The sequence below is a fragment of the Vigna umbellata genome, chromosome 8, assembly GCF_029865625.1.
Source record: "Vigna umbellata cultivar VRB3 chromosome 8, Vumbellata_1.0, whole genome shotgun sequence".
NCBI classification, from domain to species: Eukaryota; Viridiplantae; Streptophyta; class Magnoliopsida; order Fabales; family Fabaceae; genus Vigna; species Vigna umbellata.
The window spans coordinates 32,720,360-32,739,998 of record NC_142172.1 but is presented as its reverse complement, the minus strand read 5'-3'; the positions used below and the strand labels follow the sequence as shown (position 1 = coordinate 32,739,998).

The following is a 19,639-nucleotide window of genomic DNA, read 5'->3' as shown; positions in this document are numbered from 1 at the left end:
TTATTATTTTTTATCATCATAAAAAAGTAATCATGTGTGTAACATACATGTGTTTTCACTTATTTAAAATATGTGTAGATAATTTGTAAAAAAATGACAAACATTAACAAATAATTTATTATTAACATAATAAATTCTTTTTTGACATTGCCTAATAATATAAAATATTTAAAAAATTAATATCAAATAAATATTTTTCAAATTTATTAAAAGAAGCCACATATTCTATACACTAAAAATTGCAGAGTTCTTCAATGTTATCGTGATGCTAATTCTGCTTTGCTGACATCGTGGTCAATTAATACTTATGACAAGTATAGATGTCAATTTGGATCATTCACGGGCTTGTCCCTATAGCCTATATGAACTGGGGTTAAAAAAAGTCTGTGAAATTAAAAAATCTTTCATTAAAAAAAGAACAAAAACCTCTTTTTTAAATGAGAAAAAAAAAATACTAATCTTTTATATATATTATTCCATATTTTATTTAAGTTGACCCATCTTAACTTTCTATATGATATCGATCCATCTTAAACTTCAGCTCTTCAATCTTAGTACCGACCGCTCTTCATTAATCAGTGCGATCGTTTCAAACTTATCAGACAGCGATGGAAACCGATGGCTGAAGCACTAGCGCAAAAACTCAGCCGCAAGGGCGGGCCAGTACGGTTTTTCTCCTCTTAATATTTGTACTATTTAGCTTCTCATTCCACAAATTCCGCTACCATTTCTTTACATACTCTCACGAGGAGGTATAGATTAAGCAAATCTTACCAATTGGAAGACAGCGGCAATTAGTGGATTAGTTAATCCGTTTTTATAAAAAAAAAATATAAGTTTTTAGAAAGAGCATGCGATGCACCGTATAATACTCTATCAAATCGATTTACAAAAAGAAAAATGCTATTAGACTTCAAACGTAATTTGAAAATCGAAACAAGAGACTTTTTGTCTGTTCTAATCAGTGAAAATAGTCAAATGTGATTGAAACAAAAGCTTCCAGCTCTTACTAGCAGTTTTCCAGTTTGCTTATCTAGAAAAAACAAAACAAAAAAACACTACGTCTGAAATCCTCATCCGTTTTGCAAACTGCCTAGAGCTCATCCTGCATACCAAAGACAAAATATTAAACACAATGCTCCCAAGCTTTGATTAAAGTGAGAGATATTGAGTAGATGAAAAACCTACATGACCATCTTCCTTGTCTTCTCCAGCTTCCGTCTTTGATTCACTATCGGAGTCATTGCCAGCTTCATCAGCTTCTTCATCTTCATCCTCAGCCTACACAGAACACATTAACTTCGTCAGAAACACTGCTACTGATGGACAAAATTTTTAAAAGACAGTAGTTCTACTTACATCAGAGTCAACTGGATCATCCTTTGCTTCCTGTACAAGAGATCAAAATATAGGAGTAAGAAAGGTTTCTTTCTTCAAGATAATTTTATAAACACCGAATTTTTCAAATATGTTTTTCAGTGTCAATTTTTACCTCCTCTTCCTTCTTCTTCTCGGCCTCTTCAAATGCTGCCTTCTCAGCCTGCAAGAAAACAATTCCATTAAGGAGATCGTATCATCTAATAGTGTAATTTAGGCCAAAAGATTAGACAATAGAAAGCGCTTACGTCCTTGTGCTTGCCCCATGTTTCTTCAGCCAGTTGCTTAGCATATTCAGCATCATCGGTAATCAAGACATTGTCAAACAAAGTGCCAGATTTCACCTGTAAGATAAAATAGCCTGCTAGTAAGAGTTCAAATGGAAAACAATCGACTAACAGGGTGACGTTAAATTAAAATGAAAAGTTACCTGCCACAATTCAATGCCCACGTACTTCAAGTTGGGGTAAACATAGAGATCGGGGTCGTCCTTGAAATCTGGTACATGTATTTCAAGTGATGAATATATTGATCCTATATTGCAAATTAATATAAAAATAGTACTACTGTGTCCAATGATAAACCATTGCTTTCTAACCTGGGTTGTCAATAATTGGTGCCTTCCACTTTCCTTTGTAGTTGGGGTTCTTAATTTTCTGCAGAAAGGATGTGAAGTTAGGAAGCAAATCCATTATCAAACATGATGCAATACGTCATATTTCATGTATTACAAGAATCCTTCGACAAACCTTTGGCTTCCACGGGCCCTTGTACTCAGGGTTGGGAATGGTTGGGGCTGTCCACTCACCATCTTCCTCATCATCCCAATCTTCGGGCTACAACATCAAATACAATAATCAGTAATTAAAGCACACTATGAGATATATAGAGCAAAAGGAAACTACAAAGTAAAAAGTACCTTCTTGGCTTCGGCATCTGGGATCTCTTTAGGGATGTCATCATATCCCTATAAATGCAAGATATAGAAGTCAGTATATAACACATAAAGTTCATAGAAGGTGAGATGAGAGGCCTTCTGGAAAAGGCATTACCTCTGGTTTCTTATCCTCGGGATCGGTAATATATTCTTTGTCATCCCAATCTTCTGGCTGTGAGCATATCATGATTAGAATTTACAAATAGTTCAACCAAAACAAGTCTCCCAATTAAATTAACACCGGTAAGAAAAGTACCTTTTTGGCTTCAGGATCCTTGATTTTCTTTGGAGGGAGAAGATCCCAATCAGAGTAGAGGCTACCAGATTGCTTCTCCACATTATCAATCAGGATGGTATAGGATGCATCTGGACGGAGGATAAATGTATAAACATGAGTTAGTTGATCAGTCTCACAAGGGACATCCTTCTTGATCAAGTGGTTTGTATTATTGTAGGTCAAAATAGCATGTACTTTCTTGGTACTGTAACCACAGATATCTGGTCCAAACATGATACTGCAACAGAATATAAACGTCAAAAGGTCAGCTACCATATCAAAAGCATCAATCAAGACCGAGTAACAAAACATATGGGGATATATGAATCACCTGTAAGGAGTATCGCCACCAAATTTCTTCTGATCAACATTCCCACTAAGCAACTTCATGTAGCCACCACCACAGTCAAGCTTCTGTTCATGCTTGACAGAAAATTGGAAAACTAGTGTCTTATCCTTATTGCTGAATTCAGGGTACTCAGCAGAAATGGCGTAGAATCTGTAATCTTCACTGGTTTGAATACCTGAATACATATCACCATTCAACCAAACAACCTCATTATCAATTTTAGCCAAAAGTAAACATGAGCAGCAATAATACATGACTGTTCAACATAGTAATTTAGTTCACCTTTGTCATTGGCGTCGCCATTCCATTGACCAGAGGTGTGGTTCCACTCCCCAGCCAGGTTCTCATCTTTTTTCCAATCTGATTTAACCCACCGACTTTCCCATCCGTCTGGCATCACACAAAACACATGCGTATTAGAAAACTGGATGATAGCGATTTAAGATTATAAAAAGATACAAATGAACAATGGAAAAGTACTACCCTTACAGGTGCACAGACAAAATTTAAAAAGAGAAAAGAAAAAGAGACGCTTACAGTAATCTTACAGACAATGTGCCATCAGATATACGAAGCAAATGCTAGCAATTTATAAAGGACATAACTAATATCAATTAACCAAACTACAAAGGACATAACTACCATCACTTATTCAAACATGAAGGGGGTCTGTAACTGTTGTCTGTACAGTAATCCAGGGTCAAATCTCAAATTAACCTAAAATGTTAGGACACAATCTCTCTTCATCTATCCATTCTATTTTGAGAACCGGCGTCGAGGCTAATGCTTAATCCTCTTTTCAAACCGACATCACCATAATACGGCTATTCAGAACAACTAGCAAAGCGGCATACATGCTAACAGATCTACTCCAAACTATGGCATTCCAAGGAAGACCTCGACGAACAAGTCCCAACACAAATCGAACCGTGAAAAGCTTTCAGATCGAGGCTCAAACGCGAAAAGAAAACCTTGATCCCAAACAAGAAACTCCAAATTCAACAAAAAACAATGCAGAATGAAAACACGAAAATTCAGGGGACGCGATCTGGCGAGAGAGAAAAGGAATAGAAGGAACTAAATTGTATACCTTCGAAGCGCTCCTCGAAGAATACCTTGGCGGAGCTGATGGTCAAGAGAGATAGAAGAATGAGAGAGCGGAGGTCAGGGTTTCGCACCCTAAACGCCATCGCCATCGACGGAACAGAGCTAGGGATGTAGAAAGAAAGTGAAAGCTTCTTAGAATAGTGTGGGAGTGAGCTACCTGTTCTATATAGCCGCTACTATGCTTCGGGTTTTCAGTGCAGTGGGCAAATTTGGAAATTGACGTGGCTAAGTCCTACGTGGATGACAGTTGGCAGACTACAGCAAATTGAATCATGACACGTCAGATATTATTGTCATAGATGTAGTGTGGCACGATACCATTGGTAAATACAGACTCTACCGAGTCGTTAAGTGGATCCGTGTATGCATTTTACGTTACTACCATCAGGTTTTGTCTTAATGTGGATCTGGCACCTGAAGCCAAACAATCAACCACACGTGTGATACCATTTTATTTCTTTTTATATTTTTGAATTTTTCAGCACAACTAATTATTATTGATATAAAAATGTTAGAAATATTCTCTTTGACCTATTTTACATATATTGTTTATATGTTAAGAGTGGTGTTTTCATTTCATTTGGTTTTTTATTAAATACTTGTCTCAATAACATAAAAGTTAAATATAGTTTGATTTTAATTTTAATATAAAATTTTGAACAAATCAAAACCATGTTAATTTTATGTGATTTGGTTTTGATTTACTTTTACATTTGTGAATCACTTTATTATATGTATGAATTAACAAATTTTTAAATAAATTATCAAATTCTAAAAGTAAATAAGTTTTAATTTCAAATTTTATTTTTAAATCAATTAAAGTTAAATTTTAACATATATTTGTACGTATTTGAACTTTTGCCATATTCTTATTGTCACCAAAATTTGGTTGTTGAATACTCAAATTTACAGTCAACATAAAAAGTTTCTGAATGTTAAGATTAAGGTTTATAGCTTAAGATTTAGTGAGTTGTCTAAACTTTGAAAACTATACTAAAATTATGTTCTCAGTTTAATTGTTTGTCCAAATTATTCATAGTTCCATTGCAAAAAAACATTAATAATTTAATAAATGCATTTCATCTACCTCTTATATCAAAATAACTATGTCAAACTAATAACACAATTAAAAATATTCAACAAATTTTTGATTAACCAACGGTCCAATAATAAGTATACCTCTAATTTTATCAAGTTTATTCATAACAAACTAATTTACTTCTCACTTCTCGTTGAATCAGTCTCTCTCATAACTCATTAAACAATTTCAATAAGAATTAACCCGAAAATCATATAATATATCAATATATTACATATTTAACTATTACATACTTATTGTCAATCAAACTAATTCACTTATTTTTAGATTTTGCCATTATTTAATTGATACATGTCAATTATATTACATGAAATTTAATATTTTTTAAAATTTCATTCATATATTATTTTTCGTTACCAGATATATCCATTATTATTTTTTTTTGCCTTTTTTTAATACATGCTCTTAAATTTAATTTGAAGTTTAACTACCGTTTATACGTATTGAGAAGCCGCGAAAGGATAAAAAGAAATTATTTTCGAACAGAGTAAAACAAAATTGTATATAAATAAAATATTTATTATTTTCAATCAAATTAAAACTCGTTTCACTTAATATATTTTTATTAATTGAGATTTCGACATTTCATAATTTATATCATACATCTGACATGTTTCCCATTTCTCTGGGCAAAAGTTATCTTTCAAAAACAACACTGACCCATTTTTATTGGACCTTTCGTGTTTTGACAGTGTGCGTAGTTTTGAAGAGTTAAAAGGAGCCAAGAAGAAACTATGAAAAGATAACATGGCTGAACCTTACACCCATGAGAAAAGTTTGGCATTGGAGAGAAAGTTTTTTTTTATAGACGAGAAAGGTTAACAATATATTCTATATCTTGTATTTAAAATTTATGAAAAACATGAAATTTTAAGGGATCACGTGTTTTCTTTAATGAATTAAACTCATAATATTTCATAAATAATAAATAATGCGTTGACACTCTTTTCTTTCTGACTTTTTTTGGGTGGAAGAAGTAGAATGGGAAAGAGCATGCGTGTACTTCACCTATTCAAGGCTGGATTTTAGTGACGCCGGCATTCATTTTATTATTGTGGTTGGCAAATCATGATGCTTAGATTTGCAGCTACTCTAGACCTAAAAAACTATTGCAAATAATAGTTTCTGCTATCTTGTTCGTTGGCCACAATTATTTGTAACATTCTAGAGAATTCCATTGTGGAGTGCACAAGGGAATTAATTAGGTTAATCTTGGCTTGGTTTTATTATACTCCTACTCATGGACCAAGTGATACAGCACGTGAGGTAGTACCATCATATATAAGCTCCAAAAAGACAAAGTGCAATCAGTTTCTTATAGTTGACAAAGCCCTGTATCACAGGTAACACATTAACAAAACCAAAGTTGATGAATCACATTCACAGTTTTAATCCCTGTTCTGCTTACATAAAAGCCCCAAAAGTGACACAAGTGCAGCTGATCCAATAGCAAAACTCTGTTAGAAAGGAACAAGAACAGCATATTCAGATTTCCATACAAGATATAAAACCCTTAACTCATTGCAAAATATTTGTTATACAGGTTGTTTGATGCTTAAAAAGTTATATACAAGCTGCAATAAAAGTATTAACACTTCATTAATTCATAATTGTTCGCACTGTTGCTGGAATCTAATACAGGCATCGCCTTTACTTTACATTGCTGTTAATCCATAGTAAACATTTTATAAGTTTAAACAAGAAGCCTCATCTGTTCAATAATTAAAGATTTCAAGCAAAGTTGCTTGAATAAAACCAGTATAAATCTAATGTTTTTATAGGAAAGATGAAATCATCAAAGTCAAAAGCACCCAATCCCAAACATGCTTGAACCTTATGTTCTAAGAAACAGTGTGGCCCAATTTCCAGATACAAATCAAAATTGAATTATCTTTGCATTTTCTTAATTCTAGAAGCTAGTCAGGAAGTAAAAACAGTGAGCCATGTCAACAGACAATAAAATGATATCATTCCATTCATTAACTCGGTTCCACCATGAAAACATAGCCTTCTGAAAAACCTAGAAATCCCCATTAGCAAACTTCCTCATCTCAAATGATTTCATATGAATATTACAAAAGTAATGGCCAATAAACACGGTACTTTGCAGAATACCATCAAACATAAATGTCATTCCTTGGAGAAACAGAGGCAGGGCTGTTAATATACAGTCAAAACCAAAACAAAATACAACAATTGTTAACATGAAATCACAAGGCAAGAAGCTCAAAATTTCTCAGCTGCAAGCTGCAACAGAATTGTAAATGTAATTGGTTACATTAGTATTTGACATGAAAGATTGAATTGGGTTCCGACAACCCTGATCTTCCTCAAACAATTAGAAGATATGATGGAAAAATAGAAACACCAGGTATTAATGCTGAAACGCCTGAGTAGCCCACAGAGGGAGAGGTGCACGTAGCATAACGTCAAGACCAGTAACAGGATGTTCAAAGGACAAGGTTTCTGCATGAAGGTGATGTGCATGATGAGTTATACCTTTCCACCCGTAAACACCTTCATATTTCACATCACCTACGATAGAAATCCCTAGGTACTGACAGTGCAAGCGAATCTGATGCGTTCTTCCACTCCGAGGATACGCTCTCACTACAATCTCACTCGCATTGTCATCCTCTTTCACCGCTTTTTCTTCAACCACCAAAACATTTCCCTCCTCGCCCGAATCAGAGACCTCCCTAAAGCTGCCATTTCCGTTTACCGACAACACCTCAAAGGAAGTTTCCATGGACCGGACGGCCGAGCCACCCGGTAGTGTGCGTCCCACATCGGAAGCAGCGTAGACTCGCCAGGCGCCGAACTTGGACCTCCCGTGACCGGATCTGACGGTGACCTGTTCCCAATTGGGAGGAGGACCGGTGCACAGGGCAATGTATGTTTTCTTCACTTTGTGTGCGGTGAAGGCCTTGACGAGTTTCGCGGCCACCTTGTGCGACTTGGTTAAGAGCAATATGCCACTGGTGTCACGGTCGAGTCGATTAGCCAGGTGAAGCTCGTGCGATTGGGAAGCGAGGGAGGAGAGGAGGGTCTCGCAGTAAATTCCTTGGTGCTTGTTGACTGCGATGAGGTGGTCGTCGTGGTAGAGAATGTCGGAGGGTGAGAGAGAAAATATGCTTGAGCTTGAAGAAGCAGTCATAGCTCTGCTGAGCTCGATTTGCTTTGAGATCGGGGGAAGCGGAGGGGACAGTGGCACTGGGTAATTCTCTGCGGCTGTGGGGATTTTCCGTTCCGGGGGGCCTGACATGGCTACGGCGGAGAAGACGAAAGGTTTGGGGTTGAAGGAGAGCATGCGCACGAGGGAAGGGTAGGGACTCGCACGCTTTTTTTTTTCTCATGAAATTGGACTAGTTACTTATACGGGCCCAGTTACTCGGCTCACTCCAATATGGTTTGCAACTTCTTTTTATCATGGTTTAATGTCTTTACTATTTTCGTCCAGAATTTTAAATAAGATTTTTTTTTTCGGCGTTTCAATTGGATCCTTAATTTTATAAAATTGAATTAAATAAGACCTTTTCGTTAAATTGATGAAACGGTATATGCTGACAGTATGTGATACAACACTTAACGTCGTTTCATCAATTTAACGGAAAGGTCCTATTTGATTCAATTTTACAAAAATAAGGACCCAATTGAAACGCAAAAAAAAAAAAGAGTCCTATTTAAGATTCAGGACCTATTGAAACATTAAACCTTTTATCATTTAAATCTTATAACCTCCTACAAAATATTATTTATTAAATTAATAAATAAATTATTTTAAAGAAATAATGTAATCAGTTTCATTTCCCATTTAATAATTTTATTTAATGTCATATATATATATATATATATATATATATATATATATATATATATATATATATATATATATATATATATATCAGGAGGTGCGTACTGCGTGACTGGTCTCCGCTACCGTCTTCCTCTTTCATTTATCGTGTTAGGGTTTTCAGATATCAGGATTGTTCTCCTTCCCTCAAATTCAGCGAATTAGCTTTTTCAGAGTTCAGAATTGTTATCGTCCTTCATATAACTGCGTTTTCAAACCGACATTTGTCCGTACCCAAGATTCTTACGAAGATCGAAATTCTTCCGCGTTTTCGCTTTGGCTAAGGTTCAACGCGGACAACTACGTATGGCTTCTTCCTCAATAATCACTCCTGAAGATGTGTTGGAGTCGCTGATGAACGACGGCTCAATTGATGCCCTCAGATTGAAGATCATCAACCAGCTCAAAGCCAATGTAATTTCTACACTCCTTTCCTTTTCGATTTCGAATCCTCGTATAAATATTTTGGATGTTCTAATAGCGTCGTTACCTGTCTATTTCTCTTCAATTTCCTCTGATCTTTAGTCTGATCGTTTTTGTGTTGTTACATACAGGAGGAATTGAAGAGTACCACTATAAAGATGGCTGAGCAGAGTAAGGTTCTTAACACCCCCGGTGCTGAAAAACAGACTAAAAGAGAGCTCTTTGATGCTCTTCGGCAAGAACTTGAGTAAGTGATACATGAACCTAAATGTTCTATATTCTGAACTCTGAATTTTGTTAGAGGGCTATGGTCATTGAACTATTCTTATATAGAACATAAATCAAATCTGTGAACTTCAGACAAGTCCTGTCATGTTCCAAATTAGCTAAAAGACATGTATATTGATATAAAGTGCAGCTGCCTCCGTAGCATTGCTGCATTGGCCAGTGTGAACAATACTCTCGCTACACAAGAAAATAGCAAATATGCTAGGGTCTGCACTACATTTCAATGTTAGTCGGGAAATTAAAAATTAAAAATCGCTTATCATGAATAAAAACTAACGCAAGATACTATATATCACATAGACTTATATTAAGTCTGTATTATATTATATCTACTTTTTGTTATATGCATTTTAAGGTACATTTCAAAACATTATTTTCATATAATTATATAATGGAATATTATTAATTTTCCTAACCTATATCTACCGGTGGCCAACTCGTTACTTATTTAGCTATCAATTTTTAATTTTATTCCTTGCAAGGAATGATTGTCAAAACCTGAAAAGGCGACCCTTAATTAGTACTCGATGTTATGTCAATTTAAACTCTTAAATTTGATTCAGATCAATTTAAATTTCAATGTCTGTGGGTGCATAAAGCCACAACTAGCTTTGCCTTTTCTTCCATCTCTGGTCGGTTTCCTTCTTCTGTTTAGTATTTTTTTTCTTCATTCTCTCTATTCCTATTGATTCTTCACACTATTTTCTAGCATGTACCACTTTGCTGTATTCTATGTTCATTGTTGAACGTTCTAATACTCTTTAGCTGCCATAACCTAACCAATCTGCAAATAAGTTACAACCAGTATGCAGAAGGGATGAATAAATTATGTTTGGTTGTAATAGAATGGTACAAATATTTGAAGAGATTCAAATTCTGTCCCAACTACGGACTTGGTTTCAAAGTTTTGAACACACGGGTATCTATTCTGCTTGCATGATGTTATTTTACTCAACAATTAAATAGTGGAATAATTTTGAACGCAAGTGAGCACATCCTACAATTAAGGTGTGATCATTCTGGAATATTTTTTAGTTTTCAAATTTATTACTTTACTATGAAATTATCCATAGCATTGGAATAAATCTTCTCAAAGATCAGTAATTTTCCACACACGCATTCTACTGGTCGGGTAACTTATTGACTGGACCATATTTTTGTGTTTTGAGTATGCTGGATCAACTTGAAAATTTAAGTTTCTCCTACCTCAGTGGTTTTTTGTTGTCTATCCAGCTTTGAAGTCACAGATTATGCTAGATTACCATACTTCGAAATTCAAATCTATAGTCTTTTTTTTCATCCTCCGGCCACCATCCAGAAAATCCAAAGGTGTGTGCAGATTTGTGGTCACCTTTTGGAATCTCTGCATAAGATCCAACCTTATCTCTTTGCGGGCTTTTTACCTCTTGCATAAGTTGCACCAGTGTTGCTGCCAGTGCCTAGATTTGCATGCTCAAATTTGGTTCTTCGTGGTCATCTCCAAATCGATGTAGGAGAACAATGCTTAGGTGCCTGTTATTAAGGAACCATGTATCTGCATCAAAATCACCGTTCTGTCATCTGTGTATAGACTGAGCTTGAATAACTAAATTAATGTCAATTTTCTTATAATTGATATTGCTTTATATTGTTGCGAGGTCCACACTAATGTCAAAATTCTGAAGAGGCCGAAACCAAAGTGATAGTTTTTAATTTTCAGAGGATTGCCGCAGGGATTTTACTCATTTCTGCTATTAACCTTTTATACCCTGCCCCACAACGATTTTGCATGTTGGGAAAGTAGAAGCTGTGTGTTTGGAGTTGGATGGGTGAAAACAATATATAAGCAGGGTTCCTGAATGTACAGCTACTTGCTAGTACAAACTTCAAGATAATTCTTAGTCGCTCTTTCTGGCACACTTCATTAAGCGCTTCTATTTACCCTCTTATTCCTGAATAACTATTCTGTTTTGTTGTAGATGTTCATGTAGGCCTTGGAAGAATTCTTACATTGTTAGAAGTCATTATTCCCATTAGGATTGTATCTTAATGATTATCATTATATATCTTGTTGTTCAAACATATTGATGTGCTACTTGATTCTCTGGTCTTCTATATTTTTCTTACATCAATGTTTATTTCATGCAGAGCTTCTGTACTCGAAAAAGCCTCAAAATCAGTTTGGGATTTAATTGTAGACAATAATGGCCTGGGAAAGGAGATAAGTGAAACTGTTGAGCGAGTGTTTTGTCGACTGAGTGGCCAGGAGCCTCCATTGTTTCCACTTCCTAATGGTGAGCCGCAATCTGAAAAGGAGGCTGGCAACAGAAAAGAAAAAGGCAAGGGAAAGCAGAAGGAAACTGAAAGCATAAATACAAATACTCCATCAAAGAAAAGGAGCTTCAGTGAAATAAATTTGGAAGGACCGGATGAAACTTCAACCAGGTTCTCTGATCCCGCGGCAGTATTGGAAGGTTCTGGCAAATCACCTGTATCAATTTCGAAGACTTGAGTTGCAAATTCGACAATCCTTTTGTAACTGCATTGATCAAATCTGGTAAATATATTATATTGACACTTTGTAGAACTTCACTGCAGTTTGAATGAATCTTGGCACTGAAAGTTGTGTACTATGCAACAATCATTATGTATGCTATACCTACAATTGATGAAATTGATTAATGAAACTTAAAAAGTCTGTTGTTGATTGACTAATTCTTTTATATTTAATCTTGTCAAGTTTGATAGAGGTGATATGTGTATTACAATGTGCATATCATGGTATATGCCATCAAGCTTGAAGCCCTCTTGTTTTGCATTTAATCTTACAACATAATTCAATTGCCATAAAACAGTTAAATTTTTAGGCTAATGACCATATCCAGCTTGAAAAATCCATCAAGCTTGAAAAAACTTGTTAGTTATATATATATTTTAAGTGACTTTTTACTGTTTTCATAAATTGAATTGGGACTTAGACTGTGTTATTACGAACAATCATCCTTTATTATCTGCATTGTTGTGACTGCGTACATATTGATTTTTACATTAGCTTTTTCATTCATTATTAGATCGACATTTGCTAAAGATAATGGTCTTTGTTTCAGTTCCGTTTTAGTAGTATACAGTCAACTGGTGGAAAATAAAAGACATTATAAGGAAGTTTTTAAACAGAAGTTTTTGGTACGTTGTTAAAACATTTTTTAATTAATTTTTAGAAGATTAAAATGTGTTTCATTTGAAGAGTGTTTCTGTAATTGGTGCAGTAAGTGAATTATAAAATTTGGAGTATATGTTCTAATATGAATCAGAACACTACCTTGAGTAGTTACATGGCTTCAATTCTCTTAGATTTACGAAATTAAGGTAAATATTAATTGTTCAGAGTCTAATCATTGGGTTATTTATCAAGAAAGCATTCTTTTTGCTTTTGGAGCGCGGGATGGGGATGGGGATGCCTACAACTACAAGCTCCGCGGGATGCCTACAACTACAAGCTCTGCAATTGCTTTCGCAAGATTCTCGCGTGACATTGGTTGGTACTATGGTTAGTGTTGGTGGCTCAATATATTTTTTAACATTAAAAAGTTAAATATCCGAACACCTCACTCGTTGTTTTCTTTGTTCAATATAGGTACAGATGCAAATATTTTGGAATACCCCTAGGGGTCTTTAGGAACGAAGGAATTATTCATTTTTGAGTCTTTACAAATGAACGAAGGTGAGTGCCTCCAGCTTCAACCTATCAAGTTGGAATGGAATATTTCTTTCATCTAACTTGATCTGATCATTATGGAATCAGATTCTACTTGTACCCAGGATCCGTTAATCTTATCAACATTAAAAAACAGAAACCTAGATTTACTAAAGAAAATATATTTTTATAGATTAATTCAGCCCATAATTCTATCTATCTATATAGAACTTCTATTCTACAGTTTCTTGGTCAATGTTTCTCCTAAAAAAATCAAAGGTATGGCAGGAAACTTGTAACTCAGAATTCTGGACTGAATCTGTCCGTTGGATAAAACATCTGTTGAACCAACATGTTTAATTAAACTAAAATTTATTCGAAGACAAATTTATCAACGAATCAGAAATTTGGTAAAAAAAACCCCGAGAAATACTCTACTATAACATGTCAATAGAAGTTTAATACAATACCGTTTTAACGGTTTCCTTAAAAAGTAATATTATAAACATAAAATATTTGCCTTTTTATCCTAAATATTGATAAATATTAATGTATATTATTGGAATTTGGACATAAGTATACTAATGTATGATCTGAATTTTTAGTTTTTACCCTTGTAAAGGGTTAACTATGCTACTAATATAAAATTAGATTATGTTTCTTTTAATTAATACTAATTCAATCATTGTACACACCACCATAAAAAATAGGTGTTGGTGGTCCATTTTTAATCTTTCAGAATTTTTGTATTTGAAACATGATTTGCGAAGTCAATGAAGCAGTAAAGGACCTACTTGTTGGGCGAGATGCACTCGCTAAGCGAGAATGTTTTTGCGAAAAGCAATAGAAACAGAGATGTTTCACTGCCTCGTTATATGAATTTATGAAAATTGTTCTTAGAGGTTTGTTTGTTAAGCTAGTGAAACACCACTCCTCGGCAAATTTTGAGAAAGGTTAAGATATGAACTGTTTTAAATGTGTTTAAATGTTGATTAATTATTGAAAGAGACATGCAATGTAAGTAATCAATAAGATGAAAATGTTTTAGATATAAATGTGATTATGCATGTGATGAAATGAAAATGTTTAGATATAAATGTGATGATGCATGTGATAAAGGATATTGTATATGTGATATTGTATATGATTGGTGTTAATGAAGGTGGAATGACTTTCACTTTAATTTTAATGTGCATTGAATAACATTCAATTAGGAGATTGATCATGGTGAGCTAACTCTGTGAAAAAAAGAGATTAGGTAGAACCTGAGTATTAAATGCTAAAAATCTTTGAAATTCATATGCTAGGTACATAGGTTTTTAGTGCAATTTAATACACAAAATTTTCCATAGATAGAAAATATAATTGCTTTAAATAATTGTGTGTAGAGAATGAATTATTTTTTAAAATGATTGTTTATATTAATTATTTGAATTATGTATAAGTTTTATTTTTTTTTTAAATATACTAGGTTATCCTCGTTTATGATTTTGTTTTATTTGTCAGGATTGTGTATTTTTGCACAAGAGCAAGATATAATGCAGGTGAGGGTTTGTAATAGTGATATAGTCCGGAAATGTATAGATAGGGAAAGCTATTTATATATAGATTCTTTTGTATTGCATAAAGTTCCTATTCTTTTGATTAAGTATTATGTTTTGAAAATATATTATGTAAATTAATAACAATTATTATAATACATGGAGTATACTTATATAGTTACTATATTTAATATCAATTATAAAATTCTTTAATTAATAGAATAATTTTACTAATGAGATGTTACAATCATTTATAATTAGATAAATGTTTTTTTTATCAATAATCATGTCTTATTATTGATAAGTCAATGAATGCATTTCTTAATATTTTTGTAAATAAACTTTATAAAAGATTATGTTCAGAAAATATGATTTGGTCTTAAAGATATAAATTAATAAGTTAATAATTGATAGAAAAGAAAAAGTTAGAGTTGCATTAAAATTTAATGAGTGTATATATTTTTACATTTTTCAATAGAAGCTTCATTTTTATTTTTTTTACTTAATTACTAGATGTAATTTTAGTTGAAAAGTTGCAAGTAAGCTTTTTTTTTTTATGGAAATTTGACTAATTTAGATTGTTTTTATTAGTTTCGTACCAATTACGTTAAGGACATTTGTTTCAATTAGTTTTTTTTTGTTTTTTAATTTTTTTAAAATATTTTATTTTATTCATGTGTTATGTTGTGTGTATAATTGTTTTGTATTCAATTCAATTTTTATGTTTTTTTAAATTGGAATCTAATTTATTATTTGTATAAATTTTTATTAAAATTAACTTTTAAACATATTAAATTAATTATATATTAAATTACTTTATTGTTATAACAACAATAATTATTATTATAATTGTAGATATTAATTATTTAATTTATTATACATTATATAAGAAAATTGATTTTTAAATTATTTTCATTTTAAATTTTAATATTTTCAAGGGAGACAAACATTTATTATATATTTTATTTTAAGTTATACAATCTTTGTTATTTTTTTTATAAATATTATTATATTTATTAAAAAAATTTAAGTTTCATTAAATATTTTGAATTACTATATTATCAATTCATATTAAAAATAATTTTTTTAAATGGAATTGAATATAGCTAGAATCAATTTAAAAAAAGTTTTATAATTATTTAATAAAAAATTAATTTTAATATAAATATCATAATTTGCAACATTAATTTTAGAAAATTAAAAAGTCTTAAAAAATGAAAAAATAATGAATTAACACGTGACATGTTAAAAAAGTCATTGATACGATATTAAATTACAAAAATGAAGATTTATTCACAAATTTCCAACTAAAATTGGAACAAAAGGAGTATAGGTCAGTAAAATTTTTCAAAACAAACACTCCTTACAAATAAGTTACTAAAAAGTTCTTAACGAGGACATTGAATACACCTTCACGAATTTAAGGAGGACAATGGGATCATTGGGTCCTCAAATGATATATGGTTGATTAATGATATAATATTTTAAAAATATATCTAAAGCCTATTAACGAAAGATCACCTAAATCAAAATCAAAGGACCACCTTATTCACAAACCATCATTCAATATTATAATAAATCTCTTTTTTACTTTTATCTTTATTAAGTTTAGTAGCCTACTTAAGTTGGAGTTTGTGTAAATTGACCAAACTTTGTTATTCAGAAGTAGATAAGGACGAGAGCAATCATAAATCACTAATAGGTTTAGCTCCTAACACTTTTTACTCTATCAATGTCTATTTTTCATAAATATAAACTTTGATAATATGTATCACATGCCCAAATACACTCATATTTTCTAGAAGAGGAATCACAAACTTTATATAAGCCAAATATTTTATAAATGAATGAGATGTAATAAAAACACTACGCAACGTACTTTCAAACTTTTTCTAATGTTATCTCTATCCACTCCCTTGGCAGCATGACATCGCAATATGCGATGGCTTTTAGACTACATAGGACGATGCCAATTTGAAGTGACATTAGATTTTCTACATGAAAAAACCGTCACATGCGTTTTAGTTTTTAAAACATAAAGGTGGCATCCACGTATATATGAAATCGTTTTATAAGAAACCATGATACTATATCTTAAACGATGACGAATCACTGTTGGTAATTCTGAACCAGATCAGAGAATGACACACCTAACACGTGGATGGCTTTTTGAAGTCTTGTGACTATAACACAATCTCACACGTAGATTCTTACCAATATTATATAGTCTCTGCGTGCGTGCTCTGAAACCGTGCACATATAAGAGTGTACTTTTACATAATAGTAATGCGTCTGCAGGTTCATGAATCAGCATTGAAACCCTGTTAATGGTGTGACCTCTCAAATCTCATGGTGGGTCTCCACTCTCCACTCTCCACTCTGCAAATGCAATTGGGTAGTTTTCGTGGATTCAAACAGTACCAATACATAGCCGTCTTAGTCTCCAATCATTACTTCCATGCCAATGCAAATCATTTCACAATTGCTTCATCACTACAATTTGTTGACATTTCTGTGATATCAACTTCACACCCACATGTCACTAAAAGCCTTATTTTAGTAAGACACTCGTTTCATTTCAAACCCTGTATATTGAAATAACATACATTGTGTATGGTATACATGTCAAGGGACCGATAACATCGAAGACCATTCGGTATATTTACTATAACAGCGTTAGTCAATATTAAGGTCGTTTGGTCTATCTATTGTAACAATATTAAACCAGGTTAAAAGGTGTTGAACCATAATTGAGTCAACATTTAAAGTTATTGGACTAATAATCGAATAGAGAATAAAATAATCAAAGATATCTGATTAAAAATATTCATAAAATTATTAATGAGCAACCGATCGATTTAAGATGTTTAAGGTAAGTCTATTTATATTTTATTAGGTTTGTGATAACCTATAAATACAAGACCAAGACTAAAAGTCAGATACGGTCTATTCTCACTCAAAAATACTCCACAATAATAACAAAATCACTTTCTTGAAAACTAAGATTCCGTAAAGTATGTCTAACTTGAGCATCGGATACTTTTACATATCCCTTCCCAAAGCCAACGAAAACACGTCAGAAAATGATAGTGTCTCCGTCTAATAAATACCTACCGAAACCATACTTTCATGGTGTCAATTTTTTTATTGGTGAGTTGAATTGATGTGATAAAGAGAAGTGTCAGTTTCAGGTTCAAATGACGGCAAACTTAGAAGTTTAAAAGTAGGAACAAAATGGAGTGAGTCACGTCACGTTTAGGATATTATTGTTATGGAGTGGAATGTGAGAGATGAAGAAATGAATAAAGTAATGAGAAAATATGGATACGCGTGAGCATGGAGAAAGATTTGGCAGCTCTTGTTACGTCAGAAAATCTGGAAGCATCTCTTTCTTTGGGCGTCGTCAAACTGGGAGTCATGTGATCACTTTCTGTCATTCTCGTTGGGAGTGGAAAGAAAGAAAGAAAAAGAAAAAGAAAAGCACCAACGTTGAAGAGAATAGTAGCAGTGTTCGTATGGCCTATGCTGCTGCTGCTGCTTTTTTCAATTATCAAGTTTGAAAGTTACATGGAACATTTTCAATTAAGTCGTGTAATTCCATTCTTCTGATTTCTCCCTTTTTAACTCTTGATTATTTATTTAATAGTACTTTCTTTGTTGAACTTGTTTGACTTTTCTAGATTTATCTTCCATCATCAGTGCTATTAACATGCTAATCACCTTTGAAGTAGTAAGAACGAATTGCTCATTCACGAGCCTTTTTCCTATTCCTTATCTCCATTTTTCAAAGTATGATGACAAATATTTGGTGGGTAGATTGATTTGCGATGGTTTATACCTATTTCTGCATCCAATCATTAATTTATATGCTTTTTCAAGATAAATGATGTGATAAGGTAGAGCAAAAGACATGTAAACACATAAATTTATATTAATTCTCTCTTGAATAAAAAAGTTACTTTCAATTGGTCAGTAACCTTAAAATATAAATATAAGGAAAATATCTAAGAATTATAAGATATTAAACCCTATAATACTTTGAATTTAATTATAAAATCAACTTGAAAAACCTCGTTCAATCATACAACTATAGAAGAGAAATAATCAATAAAAAAGCAAAATCCTTTTTGTAAAAATTCAGCACAATAGAAAAACACAGACAAAGTTGTATTTATTTTTAATTATCTATGAATAGTTATATAATATATGTATGTTTTTCTTTCCCCAGACAGCAACCAGTACACAAAGCTATATTTATTTTTAATTAACTATATTTATATATTTTGATGATATTTTGTATTTAAGTTATACAATTTAGATTTATTTTCCTCGTATTCTAATCTCTTACATGAAGGACTTAAGAGAGTAAAATGTTTGAAATTTACACTCAGAAAATGAGTTATTAAGATCAGGTTTATTTATTTTGTTACAAGAAAATTTGTTCATAAAGATTGAATTAATAGTAAGTAAACTTTAAGAGTTAGTCACTAAAATAATTACATACTATGTTAAAATTAAAATTTAAAATAATTAACATATTTAATTTTTAATTTTTAACACTGTTTAATATTAATTCAAAAACTTATTCAATGACAAAAGAGCGTAATTTGAAGACTAACAATTCTTAATTTCTAAAACATTTTATAAGTTAATATGAATTTTAAAATATTGTATAACTTAATATTGTAAAATTTTCAATTGGTACATTTTAACAA

General features: G+C 32.4%; 3 protein-coding genes across 8 annotated transcripts; 1 reads left to right on the top strand and 2 right to left on the bottom strand.

Annotated features, from left to right (window-relative positions):
- Nucleotides 1–885: 885 nt before the first annotated feature.
- On the bottom strand, nt 886–4,193 carry CRT1A (calreticulin 1a). The gene is made up of 14 exons (XM_047299641.2): nt 4,031–4,193; nt 3,223–3,330; nt 2,923–3,115; nt 2,571–2,829; nt 2,430–2,486; nt 2,297–2,344; nt 2,127–2,213; nt 1,976–2,033; nt 1,808–1,875; nt 1,626–1,721; nt 1,493–1,540; nt 1,360–1,389; nt 1,189–1,281; nt 886–1,105 (listed from the first exon to the last, which is right to left on the bottom strand). Exons 1-14 carry the CDS (start codon nt 4,134–4,136, stop codon nt 1,094–1,096), a joined length of 1,263 nt encoding a protein of 420 aa, XP_047155597.1. The 5' UTR covers nt 4,137–4,193; the 3' UTR covers nt 886–1,093.
- Nucleotides 4,194–7,098: 2,905 nt separating this feature from the next.
- On the bottom strand, nt 7,099–8,553 carry LOC124826732 (Pseudouridine synthase family protein). Its single transcript, XM_047299642.2, has one exon. It carries the CDS (start codon nt 8,454–8,456, stop codon nt 7,521–7,523), a length of 936 nt encoding a protein of 311 aa, XP_047155598.1. The 5' UTR covers nt 8,457–8,553; the 3' UTR covers nt 7,099–7,520.
- Nucleotides 8,554–9,054: 501 nt separating this feature from the next.
- On the top strand, nt 9,055–15,101 carry LOC124826733 (antigenic heat-stable protein). Of its 6 annotated transcripts, none has more exons than XR_015781706.1 (6): nt 9,055–9,413; nt 9,554–9,669; nt 11,838–12,246; nt 13,106–13,224; nt 13,324–13,410; nt 14,890–15,101. XR_015781706.1 is itself a non-coding variant. In XM_088097338.1 (4 exons), the coding sequence occupies exons 1-3, from the start codon at nt 9,306–9,308 to the stop codon at nt 12,199–12,201; spliced, it is 588 nt and encodes a 195-aa protein (XP_087953464.1). In that variant the 5' UTR covers nt 9,055–9,305; the 3' UTR covers nt 12,202–12,246; nt 13,106–13,585. The 6 variants fall into 6 exon arrangements, 1 of the variants encoding a protein (XP_087953464.1); XR_007027895.2 differs by having other exon boundaries at nt 13,106–13,236; XR_015781707.1 differs by having other exon boundaries at nt 13,102–13,224.
- The last annotated feature ends 4,538 nt before the right edge of the window (nt 15,102–19,639 follow it).